The 14,721-nt window shown below is 45.0% G+C and overlaps 1 protein-coding gene across 2 annotated transcripts in view; it reads left to right on the top strand.

Moving 5' to 3' along the window:
• Positions 1-14,721, top strand: part of LOC141996853 (uncharacterized protein F13E9.13, mitochondrial-like) — a 38,206-nt gene that overhangs the window by 12,933 nt on the left and 10,552 nt on the right. For both annotated transcript variants that reach the window (XM_074969158.1, XM_074969159.1), the window contains 2 exons: positions 2,155-2,335; positions 14,197-14,347. In XM_074969158.1, the coding sequence (XP_074825259.1) occupies positions 2,155-2,335; positions 14,197-14,347 (332 nt within the window). The remainder of the gene's footprint in view (positions 1-2,154; positions 2,336-14,196; positions 14,348-14,721) is intronic.

Below are 14,721 nucleotides of genomic sequence, written 5' to 3'. Positions count from 1 at the left end.
GCAAATTGGAGTTGCACAGCTCTACAAATGAGGGACTTTGACGTATGTGTGTGTGTGTGTGTGTGTGTGAGAGAGAGAGAGAGAGAGAGAGAGAGAGTTACCTTTCCTTTGACATCAGCTGGGTTCAGCAGGCTTTCTTGAATGAGTAGACTAGAAAACATTTGATCAAGTTGGGATTTCTGGAGCAATTATTTGCTGCATCCCAGAGAGTTTTATGGAATGTTTTAATTGTATAATTCTGAGAGTCCCAAATGGTGACTGATGGTTAGTCAGTCACCTTTATCCCACAGTGTGAGCACAGGATGAGAAGTGAAGGTGCTAAGCTGTTTAGTTGTGCAGTTGAATTGGACATGATTAAGAACAGATTTGAGGTTTCTTTATCAATACCCGTACTGTTTCTCATGGGAGATTAGGTGGTTGGGGGATCCTTGACTTGCAAAGCTGAGTCCTCCCAGTGAGGAAGCATCAGATAGTGAATGGCTCCATTAATTTGTTTGAGCTTTCAGACTAGGTCCATTGCTGAGTAACCATTTGTTAGCCAACTAATAAAAGTGTGACCTGTTGCCTCTAAGGAGATGTCTCCTATTTATCTAGGTATTTAACTGTCAGTCACCTGGGGACATCAGCAGTATCCTATTATGTTATTCTCCATCATATTTATTTTAGTATGGTGCAGGTATATGGTTTTATCACACTGTTTCAAGAGACTGTTTAAATGCTCAAATTTGTTTTCCCATTCCTTCATTTTAGGTGTCTGTTTGTGATGTCGGATGTTTAGTCTTTAACTCGGCCATCACATGCTGGCTGCACATTTATGATATCGTATCTTTTGTTTACAGAAATAGCTTCTGCATTAAAAAATACTGTCAAAATGAAAAAAATATACAAATGTAATATTTCCTTAAAAATATTTGTCTTTCTTCCTGGTTCTACATTCTTAAGTTACCATTAGCCGCACCATCATTGATTATTATTTCACTTGTTATCGTCCCTATGGTAAAATTTTCTTTGTTGAAATGCTGTCTCTGGTGCTTTCCAAACACGTTTAGTTCGGTTAAGACACCCTGATAGGCTAAGATCTCTTGGGAATAATCTCACTTTCCCCTAATTATGGAATTATAAAGAAAATAGGAGTTATGTATTTTTTTTTCAAATGATTCCCTTCTGTACTTTTAGAATTAAGTGAAGGTAGGTTAAGAAGGTCCAAATTCTTTTAAGAATCCTTATGTGAATGCAAAACATTAGATTTGAATGGCTCTTTCAAGGATATATTTTTAAACTTATTAGTCCTGGACATAATTATATATGATTTTCAGCTATTGAAAATTTTCTAATGTATACCATACTGATGATTAAAAAAACAACCACTGTCCCATATAATGTGCAAAGATGTTTGATGAATCACACAGGTTGAATCAGCAAAATAGTTTATAGCCACTCCATTGTTTACCAAATATATGTTTCTACCAAATGAGACATATAGTAGACAATAAAAAGCCAACATCTTCCGTTAAGCAACCTTGAATCCAAAATATGAGCAGTGTTGAAGTTTAATAACAAAGTTATAGGCACCTTAAAAATACTGTACATAGATATTTAACTCCTCCTCTTCTCCCTCAAATTATAGTCATTTGAAAACATTTTCACTGATACAGTAAAAAAACAAACCCCCAAAAAACCCCAAAAGAAACCTTTGTTTATCCAAAATAACTTTAGTTTCTTGATATTAATTGATTTGAAAATTTTCTTGATTATCTAAAGATGCAATTGTCCAGACTTATTGAATATACTCTATTCCATCTGAATAATTGAGGTTTGACTCTACAGTATATATTTTAAATTGGATTTATGATTTAACGTGTTCCTCTATAGTTCGCATTGTAGCACAGATTCAAAGGAAATCTAATTGACAAAGTGTGTAATTGAAATCACATTTATTTCATTTTGTGATTACAGATATGATATTGATTAAAGCATTTTTGCAAGTGGGTATTTGCATCAACAATTTACTGTAGATAATCCCTTCTTTGAAAAAACCCTTTAAATATAGTGTTTCTTTTTAATATAAGCCTTTGTCTAATATCAAAATAGCTATGATTTATTTGAAATGGCTCTTCTCAATTTAATCAGATTTCTCTATAATAATCTCCACAGGATGGCTTGATGGTGGAAAATATGCATGACCTTCCTTACACCGTTTATGTTGGGCCAGAAATAACTGCAGCAATGGCAGTCATTAGTGCTGCAGTGAAACACACCTGCCCACGTCTCCCATTGGGTATCCAGATTCTGTGTTCTGCAAATCAACAGGCTGTAGCTGTTGCTCTTGCTTCAGGTAATAGAAATGACTCATCATTTGGTACTGGTAATTGATGTGATATTTCCTCTCTGAAACTTGTGTGCTAACGTAGACACCCTCAGGAAGGAGACAGGAAGGGCACAGATCCTTCAGTACTCTCTCTCTCTCCCTCCCTCTCCTGAAAAGGCAGGAAGAGGGTTGTACAAAAGATGCCAACTTCATATTGAGATGGTCCCTATTCATTGCTCAAGTGAGAGGCAAATAAAGATTAATTTAATCCACAATGGTTAAACATCTGATTTCAGTTATATCTTGGGATACTCTTGTTAGCTACTGTAACTGAATTTTTGTAAATGAATGTTTTGATGGGGTAATTAATACGAAGATTTTATTCTTTGAGTGATTGCTCATGTCCATTCAACTTAGGTGTGTGTGCCAGAAGTTTTTCCCTCAGCAGTATCTGTAGGGGACTGGCTCTGGCGCCCCCTGGAGTGGTGTGCATATGTCGTGGTATATAGGGCTTTGCCAGTCCCCTCCACCCTCAGTTCCTTCTTTCCGCCAGTGACTGTGCATGGAACTGGTGCTGCTTCAGCTAGAGCTGTTGCTTTTCGTTCGTTCAGACTCTTTTGCCTCTTGCAAATATTACTGTATATAGTTTCCCTCTAATTTAGTTCAACCTTTTTGTTAAGTTAGAGACTTAGTAGGTCCCTAAAGGGACTTCGCCTCAGGATGGGGCATGCCCCAGTCCCCAGGCTTTAAACCTGCGGTCACTGTAAAAGGCCCATGTGAGCCAGCACTGGCCTCCTTCTGTGGCTCCAGCCAAGAAGCCCAGGAAGATGGGGTAAGGAAGATCTCCATCTTCCCACAAGGGAAAGGACAAGTCTGGGGTGGACAAAGGCCCTGTTTCAGGCACCTCCTCACCCCCTTCGGGATTCTGGGCCCCAGCTCAGGTTGAGTGGTGTAGCCCAGCCTGCAAAGGCAGAGGTCCTCGTCAGCTCCAGGTGCCGTCCACATTGGAGGCCCTCCAAGCAGTGCAAGACATTATGTCCCTCCCGATGCCACACACTTCAGCCCCTACGGGGTCCCGGTCCCAGGGTAAACCACCACAGTCTCCACCTTTCCGGCAGCGCTCCCCGTCGTGGGGGACATCCTCCCAAAGGTCGCCCTCTCGCAGCCGACACGCTTCTGACTGTGATAGGCAGAAGCTTCATAGCCCCATCCGGTCTCCGGACCTAGGACGAGGGCAGAGAGGCTTGAGGCACAGCTCGCCAGTAACCGGGAGCAGACCTCTGGAGGCACACACCTCCCGGCAGGAGTTTCGCAGTCGGCGCCCGGAATCTCCGTGGCACTGGTACCGTTCCAGGGACAGGTCAAGGGACCAACGGTACCGTTCCCCAGACTGTCGCCAATCCCTCAGGGTGGCATCACCGCGTGTGGCTGCATCTAGTTCCCAATCCCTCTCCACACTCGTGAGGCATAGATCGCCAGCCCGGAGTCATTGCGGATCCGCTGCGTGCCGCTGGTCGCCAGGGCCCCAATCCAGACGCTCATAGAGGTCAGCCACATCCAACTTTGGGATGGGTGACCAGTACCAGTCGGGACAGAGACACCAATCAGCCCTGTCTTGGTCGCAGGGGAGCGACCACTCGGGCTCTGGCTCAAGGTTCCCTAGTGGTGGGAGCAAGGTTCCCTAGCTAGGGAGGTAGCCGGCATGATCTTCCAAAGGTGGGGAACTCCCCAAGTGGATTTGTTCACCACCAGGCAGAACAGGAGGTGCCACAGGTTTTGCTCCAGATGGGGTCTGGGCAAGGGCTCCCTCTCTGATGCCTTCCTCCTTCTGTGGGCAAGAAGCCTGATGTATGCGTTTCCTCCGATTCTGCTCATCAGCAAGGTCCTAGTGAAAATCAAGAGGGACAAGGCGCAGCTTGTCATGATTGCCCCGCTGCGGCCTCACCAGCACTGGTTCGGGATGCTATCAAGCTGGTCAGCAATCCCTCCCTGGCTTATGCCGAACTGACCGGACCTGCTGTCACAGGATCACGGCCACCTCTTGCACCCCAACCTCACGTCCCTCCACCTCACAGTGTGGATGTTGCGTGGCTGAACCCAGATGAACAGGCCTGTTCGGACGGGGTCCAAAAGGTCCTCCTTGAGAATAGAAAGCCCTGGACTAGGCAGACCTACCTGGCATAGTGAGCGAGGTTCTCCCACTGGGCGGCCGAGTGGGGCATCTCCCTTTCTCGTTCTTCGGTGCAGTCGATCTTGGACTACCTGCTTCATTTAAGGAACCAGGGCCTGGTGCACTCCTCTATCAGGGTGCACCTGGCGGCCATTTCGGCATTTCATCCACCAATTCAGGAGCAGACTGTGTTCTCCCATGACATGACGGTCAGGTTCCTTAGAGGCCTCGAGAGGCTCTTTCCTCAAGTCCGGTCCCCAGCCGCTCAGTGGGATCTCAACTTGGTGCTGTCCAGCCTCACGGGCCCACCCTTTGAGTCTTTGGCCTCATGCTCCCTTTCCACCTATTGTGGAAGGTAGTTTTCCTGGTGGCAGTGATGTCAGCAAGGCGAGACTCCGAGCTATGAGCCCTGATTTCAGAACCGCCATACGCGGCCTTCTATAAGGACCAGGTCCAGTTCCGGCCCCACCCGGCTTTCCTTCCCAAGGTAGTGTGTATTCTCCACATGAGCAAGGACATCTTTCTTCCGGTCTTCTGCCTTAAGCTCCATGAGACTAGTGAAGAGAGGCACCTTCACGCTTTGGACTCTGAGGAGGGCTCTGGCTTTCTACCTGGATTGGACAAAGCCTTTCCGTAAGTCGACTCAGCTTTTCATCTCTACAGCTGATAGAATGAAGGGCCTCCCAGTGTTCACGCAAAGGATTTCTAACTGGATCACCTCTTGCATTCGAACCTGCTACGAGTTAGTGGGAGTCCTCCACCGCCAATCGTCAGAGCCCACTCGACTAGAGCGCAGGCAGCTTCAGTGGCCTTCCTGGCATGCTTCCCGATCCAGGACATCTGTCGAGCCACGACATGGCCCACAGTACAGATGTTCATGGCCACTATGCCATCACGCAGCAGATTGGGGATGATGCTGGATTCAGCAGAGCTGTATTGCAATCTGCATGTTTGTGAAGTCCTTTTACTTGCCTCCATGGGTATGGCTGGGAATCAGCTAAGTTGAATGGACATGAGCAATCACTCGAAGAAGAAAAGACAGTTACTTTTTTCCATAACTGGTGTTCTTCGAGATGTGTTGCTCATGTCCGTTCCACAATCTGCCCTCCTTCCCCACAGTCAGAGTTTCTGGCAAGAAGCAACTGAGGATGGAGGGGGCCAGCAGCGCCCTATATACTACAGTATACACGCGCCGCTCCTGAGCCAGTCCCCTACGGATACTACTGAGGGAAAAACTTCCAGCACCGGTGCATGAAGCGAGCGCACACACACCTACGCTGAATGGACGTGAGCAACACCTCTCTTAACCAAAATATTAAGCAATTTAAATTGTGCTTAGAAAAGTTAAATATAAATTCAACTTACCTTGCTACATGAATCCCGTAAGAAACAGCAAGGCTAGCAAGAGTTGTACAGTCTCCTCCTCCCTGCTGGAAGTTTGGTTCAGACAATTTGTGTTCCACTCATTTGTTTCTTGGTTTAAAGCTGATGGCTGAATTAACACTGAAATCTTGCATTTCGTATCATTACCTTTAAGTAGTGACAAACAAATCTCAGGTTATATCGGCATGCTCTTTTCTAGCTTACAAGTATATTTTCCGTGATCTATTTTATCTTCTTGCATTGCTGTATTGCCTTTTTCTTCCATGCTTCACAACCCACACTGTTGCAGGTAAGTTCTCAGGCTCCTTTGAACCACTGGAGTCTTTTAGTTACAGAGTCATGGTGAGTGGAGAGCAGATGCATCTTCTTATAATATCATACCATTTAAATGGTTATTTTTACCAGTTTTTGTTTCTAATGCTTTTGTAATATTTTAGAAACTTTCCCCTAATGATTTTATCCTTTTTGTTGAGAAAACACTGTTCTTTTCTCCCAGTATTTTGAATGGAGTTCATCTGAATATCATTGTTTTAATTTTAATACAAATGACAGTAACTTTGACAAAGATTCTTGTCATATCAGAATATTTTTATTGGTGATTGAGCTTCTCTGATTTTTTTTTTTTTTTAAAAGCTCAGCTCTGTAAATAATATCTACTGCTGCAGAGCAAGGCAGGCAGCACGTACCATTCCATGTCCATGAATTGTGTGCATGCAAAAATATGCACACACGCTTTCTTTGATGCACTTCAGATCACAGGACTCCCATGTAAAGGACCATTTAAACTGCTCTGACTGGTAGTTTGCACATGCATTTACCGAGATTGCCCAGGCAAGAGCAGTATATTCACATGTTTGTGCATGTATAGTTTTAAAAACCTGGCACTTTCTTTTGTAAGACCCACAAAATTAAAAGATGTTTAACTTTGTGTTTTAAAAATATTAAAAATACCATTCAGAAAATGTGGACTTGTCTATTAGAATGACAGCTATGATTTGGTTGAATTTCTCTCTGAAAATCTTGAGTCTCTTTCTTAAGAGAGTTTTTATTAATAGAAGTGTTTTGAACTGTGATTTCTTTTCAACATTTTAAAAAGTGAAACTGCATTTTTGCTGTTGATCTGGTTGGTAAACTAGCAAGCTTAATCTATTTTCATTGCTTCCCTAAAGCTTATAGGAAAAGCTATGGCTGCAATAAAAAGTAACTAACAAAATCCAGTTATCTTTTAATTTTTAGGTACAGTTTCCATATAGGGATACTTGGAAGTGCTTAAGTGCTTGCAAAAACGTCAATTTATTGTATTTCAAAAAATCTGAACTGGATGCTTTAAATTAACTGGGGTTCATTTAGGGACATGTTGCAGTACCAAAAGGAGAAGATATTGAAGGAGCAATGTATTTCTGACTTCTTAGTCATTGTTAACGAGGGAGAGAATTCCTGAAGGTACTGTTAGAGTTCTGTACTACTTGCTGTGTAACTGGGGGACTGGAGCTCTGAAGGACCTGTGTTTAATGCATTTCATTCAACTACTGCAAAAATGATTGTATCAAGCTCAATGAACAGGAAAGCAAGAAGAAAGAGGGAATCACTGTAATCTGAAGAGCCCCTTTCAGCAACTCTTCATTAAAGTGAATGCTGCTTGTAGATCCCTCATCTTTGGTCAGTATTTCTGTAATGATGACTGGATTGTGTAATGCTGCAGTTTTAATGGTCAATAGAGGTGACTATTAATAATCAGAGCATTGCACATTTTAGTCTTTGTTACAAAAACACTTAAAGATGTGGTACTTGAAAAAGCAGATGCAGCAGCAGCAACATCTCCTGCTATTATGCAGCCGTTTCATTCCCTTTGGGGAATGTGTCTGTCTAGTCTCTGTCGGTAATAATACCTTTGAACAGAATTGTGTTGGAAAACAGCAGTTGGCTTCTGGCTTTTGAGAAAATGTAAGGAAATCAGAAGAAGCACCAGCACTTTGTCACTCATACAAACATTTTGTCTGTAGGTGAGGAATGAAGCAGAGATGAACTTCTCAATTTCCCCCCCAGTATTTTAACTCAAAGGAATTATCAGATAAATCTGACATTGGCAGTCATATGGTGCTACATTTAAGAAAGTAAAAGGAAAGCACCTCCTCCCCTTTTTTTATTGTGTAAGAGTAATGGTCACAGAAAGGAACATGGACTAAAGGAAAAAAGCCTGTCATAAAATACACCCACTTGGTGGAACTTGGTTTCCTTACAGACCTATATATTTATTAATTCTACAACTCTTTAAAAGAGAGATCAAGGTGCCTGACAACATGCATCATTTTCAAGCAGCCTCAAGAAAATGCAATGGAGTCCGCTGATTATGCAGAAAACAATAACAGTTAGGTAAACAAGTGTAGACATCAGACGTGCCAAACCTGTGGGAAAAAATGCAGAAATTGGGCTTGTTTTTGGCTTAATTGGCTTGTGAGTTGCTTGTTGGCTAGTTTTTGGCTTGTAGCTTGTTGCTTTTTTTTTTTCTTTTTTTTAAATCGGCTTCTGGCAAGCAGGGGCCAGTGTGGGGGAGGAAGAGAGTCAGGGGTGCATATTGGGCCTGCCACCAGGGGGATCTTGTCACATGGGGTATGTCTACACTACGAAATTAGGTCGAATTTATAGAACTCGGTTTTGTAGAAAGCGGTTTTATACAGTTGATTGTGTGTGTCCCCACACAAGTGCTCTAAGTGCATGTAGTCGGCGGAGTGTGTCCACAGTACCGAGGCAACCATCGACTTCCGGAGCGTTGCACGGTAGGTGGCTATCCCACAGTTCCCACAGTCTCCGCTGCCCATCTGAATTCTGGGTAGAAATCCCAGTGCCTGATGGGTCTAAAACATTGTCGCGGGTGGTTCTGGGTACATATCGTCAGGCCCCCGTTCCCTCCCTCCCTCCCTCCCTCCCTCCGTGAAAGCAGGGGCAGACAATCGTTTTGCACCTTTTTTCTTGAGTTACCTGTGCAGACGCCATACCACGGCAAGCATGGAGCCCGCTCAGCAAACCGATACCGTATGTCTCCTGGGTGCTGGCAGACCTGGTACTGCATTGCTACACAGCAGCAGTTAATTGCCTTTTGGCAGCAGACAGTGCAGTATGACTGGTAGCTGTCATCGACGTAGTCCTGGGTGCTCTTTTAATCGGGTGCCTGGGCAAACATGGGAGTGACTCAGCCAGATCATTTCCCTTTTAAGTTTCGTCTCGTGGCGATTCAGTCCTACCGGTAGTGCACTGTCTTTTAACCTCCAGCCAGCAGAAGATGATGGCTAGTCGTCATACTGCACCGTCTTCTGCCAAGCACCCAGGAGATGATGACGGCTAGCGGTCGTACTGCACAGTCTGCTGCCAGCAAGATGTATAAAGATAGATGAAGCGGCTCAAAACAAGAAATAGACCAGATTTGTTTTGTATTCATTTTCTCCTCCTTCCCTCTGTGAAATCAACGGCCTGCCAAACCCGGTTTTGAGTTCTATCCTTGAGGGGGCCATTCAGTTTCTCGCAAAGCCACCCCCTTTGTTGATTTTAACTCCCTGTAAGCCAACCCTGTAAGCCATGTCGTCAGTTGCCTCTCCCTCCATCAGGGCAACGGCAGACAATCGTTCCGCGCCTTTTTTCTGTGCAGACGCCATACCACGGCAAGCATGGAGCCCGCTCAGACCACTTTGGCAATTAGGAGCACATTAAACACCACGCGCATTATCCAGCAGTATATGCAGCACCAGAACCTGGCAAAGCGAAACCGGGTGGGTAGGCGACGTCAGCGTGGTGACGAGAGTGATGAGGACATGGACACAGACTTCTCTCAAAGCAGGGGCCCTGGCAATGTGGGCATCATGGTGCTAATGGGCCAGGTTCATGTGGTGGAACGTCGATTCTGGGCTCGGGAAACAAGCACAGACTGGTGGGACCGCATAGTGTTGCAGGTCTGGGACGATTCCCAGTGGTTGCGAAACTTTCGCATGCGTAAGGGCACTTTTATGGAACTTTGTGACTTGCTTTCCCCTGCCCTGAGGTGCAAGAATACCAAGATGAGAGCAGCTCTCACAGTTGAGAAGCGAGTGGCGATAGCCCTGTGGAAGCTTGCAACGCCAGACAGCTACTGGTCAGTCGGGAATCAATTTGGAGTGGGCAAATCTACTGGGGGGCTGCTGTGATGCAAGTAGCCAACGCAATCAAAGATCTGCTGATATCAAGGGTAGTGACCCTGGGAAATGTGCAGGTCATAGTGGATGGCTTTGCTACAATGGGATTCCCTAACTGTGGTGGGGCCATAGACGGAACCCATATCCATATCTTGGCACCGGAGCACCAAGCCGGCGAGTACATAAACCGCAAGGGGTACTTTTCAATAGTGCTGCAAGCACTGGTGGATCACAAGGGACGTTTCACCAACATCAACGTGGGATGGCCGGGAAAGGTACATGACGCTCGCATCTTCAGGAACTCTGGTCTGTTTCAAAAGCTGCAGGAAGGGACTTTATTCCCAGACCAGAAAATAACAGTTGGGGACATTGAAATGCCTATAGTTATCCTTGGGGACCCAGCCTACCCCTTAATGCCATGGCTCATGAAGCCGTACACAGGCAGCCTGGACAGTAGTCAGGAGCTGTTCAACTACAGGCTGAGCAAGTGCAGAATGGTGGTAGAATGTGCATTTGGACGTTTAAAAGCGTGCTGGCGCAGTTTACTGACTCGGTTAGACCTCAGCGAAACCAATATTCCTACTGTTATTACTGCTTGCTGTGCGCTCCACAATATCTGTGAGAGTAAGGGGGAGACATTTATGGCAGGGTGGGAGGTTGAGGCAAATCGTCCGGCTGCTGGTTTCGCACAGCCAGACACCAGGGCGGTTAGAAGAGCACAGGAGGGCGCGGTGCGCATCAGAGAAGCTTTGAAAACCAGTTTCATGACTGGACAGGCTACGGTGTGAAAGTTCTGTTTGTTTCTCCATGATGAAACCCACCGCCCCTTGGTTCACTCTACTTCCCTGTAAGCTAACCACCCTCCCCTCCTCCCTTCGATCACCGCTGTCAGAGGCAATAAAGTCATTGTTGCTTCACATTCATGCATTCTTTATTCATTCATCACACAAATAGGGGGATAACTACCAAGGTAGCCCGGGAGGGGTGGTGGAGGAGAGAAGCACCAGGAGGGGTGGTGGAGGAGGGAAGGACAAGGCCACACAGCACTTTAAAAGTTTAAAACTTTAAAACTTATTGAATGCCAGCCTTCTGTTGCTTGGGCAGTCCTCTGGGGTGGAGTGGCCGGGTGGCCGGAGGCTCCCCCACCGCGTACTTGGGCGTCTGGGTGAGGAGGCTATGGAACTTGGGGAGGAGGGCAGTTGGTTACACAGGGGCTGTAGCGGCGGTCTGTAGTCCTGCTGCCTTTCCTGCAGCTCAGCCATACGCTGGAGCATATTGGTTTGATCCTCCAGCAGCCTCAGCATTGAATCCTGCCTCCTCTCATCACGCTGCCGCCACATTTGAGCTTCAGCCCTCTCTTCAGCCTGCTACCTCTCCTCCCGGTCATATTGTGCTTTCCTGCACTCTGACATTGTCTGCCTCCACGCAGTCGTCTGTGCTATGTCAGTGTGGGGGAGGACACCATGAGCTCAGAGAACATTTCATCACGAGTGCTTTTTTTTCACCTTCTAATCTTCACTAGCCTCTGGGAAGGAGAAGATCCTGTGATCATCGAAACACATGCAGCCGGTGGAGAAAAAAAGAGGCAGTAGTATTTAAAAAGACACATTTTCTAGAACAATGGCTATACTCTTTCACGGTAAACCTTGCTGTTAACATTACATATACAGCACATGTGCTTTCGTTCCAAGGTCGCATTTTGCCTCCCCTCACCACGTGGCTAGCCTCTCACCCACCCCCCCGGCTAACAGCGGGGAACATGTCTGTTCAGCCACAGGCAAACAGCCCAGCAGGAACGGGCACCTCTGCATGTCCCCTTAAGAAAAGCACCCTATTTCAACCAGGTGACCATGAATGATATCACTCTCCTGAGGATAACACAGAGAGATAAAGAACGGATGTTGTTTGAACGCCAGCAAACATACACTGCAATGCTTTGTTCTACAATGATTCCCGAGTACATGCTACTGGCCTGGTGTGGTAAAGTGTCCTACCATGGAGGGTGGAATAAGGCTGCCCTCCCCAGAAACCTTTTGCAAAGGCTTTGGGAGTACATCCAGGAGAGCTGCAAATGCCAGGGCAAATTAATCATTAAACATGCTTGCTTTTAAACTATGTATAGTATTTTAAAAGGTACACTCACCAGAGTTCTCCTCTTCTCCACCTGGCGGGTCCGGGAGGCAGCCTTGGGTGGGTCCGGGGGGGACTGCCTCCAGGTCCAGGGTGAGAAACAGTTCCTGGCTGTCGGGAAAACCGGTTTCTCTGCTTGCTCGCTGTAAGCTATCTACAACTTCATCATCATCATCTTCCTCGTCCCCAAAACTTGCTTCTGTGTTTCCTCCATCTCCATTGAAGGAGTCAAACAACACGGCTGGGGTCGTGGTGGCTGAACCCCCTAAAATGGCATGCAGCCCATCATAGAAGCGGCATTTTTGGGGCTCTGACCTGGAGCGGCCGTTTGCCTCTCTGGTTTTCTGGTAGACTTGGCTCAGCTCCTTAAGTTTCACGCGGCATTGCTTCGGGTCCCTGTTATGGCCTCTGTCCTTCATGCTCTGGGAGATTTTGACAAATGTTTTGGCATTTCGAAAACTGGAACGGAGTTCTGATAGCATGGATTCCTCTCCCCATACAGCGATCAGATCCTGTACCTCCCATTCGGTCCATGCTGGAGCTCTTTTGCGATTCTGGGACTCCATCATGGTCACCTCTGCTGATGAGCTCTGCATGGTCACCTCTGCTGATGAGCTCTGGCCAGCATGGCAAGCTGCAGGTGACCATGCAAACAGGAAGTTGAAATTCAAAAGTTCGCGGGCCTTTTCCTGTCTTCCTGGCCAGTGCATCTAAGTTGAGAGTGCTGTCCAGAGCGGTCACAATAGAGCACTCTGGGGTAGCTCCCGGAGGCCAATACCGTCTAATTGCATCCACAGTACCCCAAATTCGACCAGGCAAGGCCAATTTAAGCGCTAATCCACTTGTCAGAGGTGGATTAAGGAAATCGATTTTAAGAGCCCTTTAAGTCGAAAAAAAGGGCTTCATCGTGTAGACGGGTGCAGGTTTACATCGATTTAACGCTGCTAAATTCGACCTAAACTCCTAGTGTAGACCAGGGCATAGAGTGTTGGGGTTCTTAAGGATTGGCTTGTTTTGGACTTGTTTTGAAATGGGATTAGCTTGATTTTTGGGCTTATTATGAAAGTCAGGGTGCTTATTTACTGTGTGAAAGTTGGCAACTGTGGTGAACATCTGTTCTAAGAGGTTTCTGGAAAAATAACTATAGTAGTAAGAGAAAGTGTGGGGTGCATACCCCATCACAGGAGATAATAGCACTTTCCTACCTCACAGTGTAAATACACTAAAGATAGGGAGATTCTCAGATACCACAGTACTGGGAGCCATATAATTACCTTAGATTCATCTTATTCCTTTACTACCTATTGTTGCTTCTTCTTAGAATCAAACACTATAGTTGATGCAAGGCAAATGTGAGTTTGGTACACTGGGAGGGGAGAGAATGTGGGGGAAAGGGAGAAATGAAAGTCATTGTCTTAAATAGTGCCCCACAGTATGCAAAAGTTTGAGAACTGCCATTTTACTGGATTACCCAATAATGTTCTAAATTCACAACTGAAAATCATTTTTAATTGGGGCCTGATTTTGCACTCAAGCAAAACTCCCTTTCTATTTTAATAGGCATTCAATCTCTATAAGAATTGCAGGGCCGGATCTCTAAATTTGACCAATTAAATAAAAACTGCAGAAAGTTTTAGAAATTTATTTTAAAATTTGAAATTTGTACATCGAAATCCAAAGATTGTATCTTAGCTGCAATTAAGAGGTAGCTCACCATCCAGCTTACGGTTTTTTCCTTGTAGTGGGCCTAGGAGGTATTGGGGGGGGGGCTGTTTGTGGAAATTCAGTTTGTGTTGCTCTTGATGTATGCCTTGCACCTAGAGGCCACGGTGATGGGTTGCACTAAAAATCTTTAACACATGTTTTGACTAGGCTTGACAAACTACTTATCAGCAGAGACTTGCTTTTTGCGCTAGTGTCTGAGAACCTCTCAATACTGTATCAGAATAGACTTAAAATGTAATTACAGGATGAAATTTAGGAGAAATGTAATTTCTCTTTGCAGTTCAATTTCATCTTCAGATTTCAAATTTCTTTTCTAGGTCTGGATTTTATCCGAGTTGAAGGGTTTGTTTTTTCTCATGTTGCTGATGAAGGGATTATAAATGCCTGTGCAGGTGATCTGCTAAGATACCGAAAACAAATCGGAGCACAGCATGTTCAAATTTTTGCCGATATTAAAAAGAAACACAGGTAAATATGCGCACTGTTTACATATGTGTTAATGTAAAAATAATCTGATGTTCATTTTACATTCATCTTATTAATTACTCAGAAAGTGAATATTGGGAGAACTTTACTGCTCACGCAGGGTCTTGCAAAACTATTAAACTTGCACCTATAAACTGCAGCTTTCTGTATCTGTGTAATTTGCAGTTGTTTAACTTTCAGAATTTGTAAATGTCTTGTGTCTGACATAAGGTGATGCTTTATATCAGTTAGATGTATCTCCTTATTATGTTTACAAATAAATCATGTTTCATGAGGTTAAGCATCTAAAATAGCTATTTTAATAGCTAAGTTAATATTAATATTTTAATAGCTAAGTTATATGAGTGGCTACCAAA

The sequence above is a fragment of the Natator depressus genome, chromosome 12, assembly GCF_965152275.1.
Source record: "Natator depressus isolate rNatDep1 chromosome 12, rNatDep2.hap1, whole genome shotgun sequence".
In the NCBI taxonomy this organism is placed as follows: Eukaryota; Metazoa; Chordata; order Testudines; family Cheloniidae; genus Natator; species Natator depressus.
The sequence above is the reverse complement of the archived record's forward strand: the minus strand, read 5'-3'. Positions and strand labels throughout refer to the sequence as shown.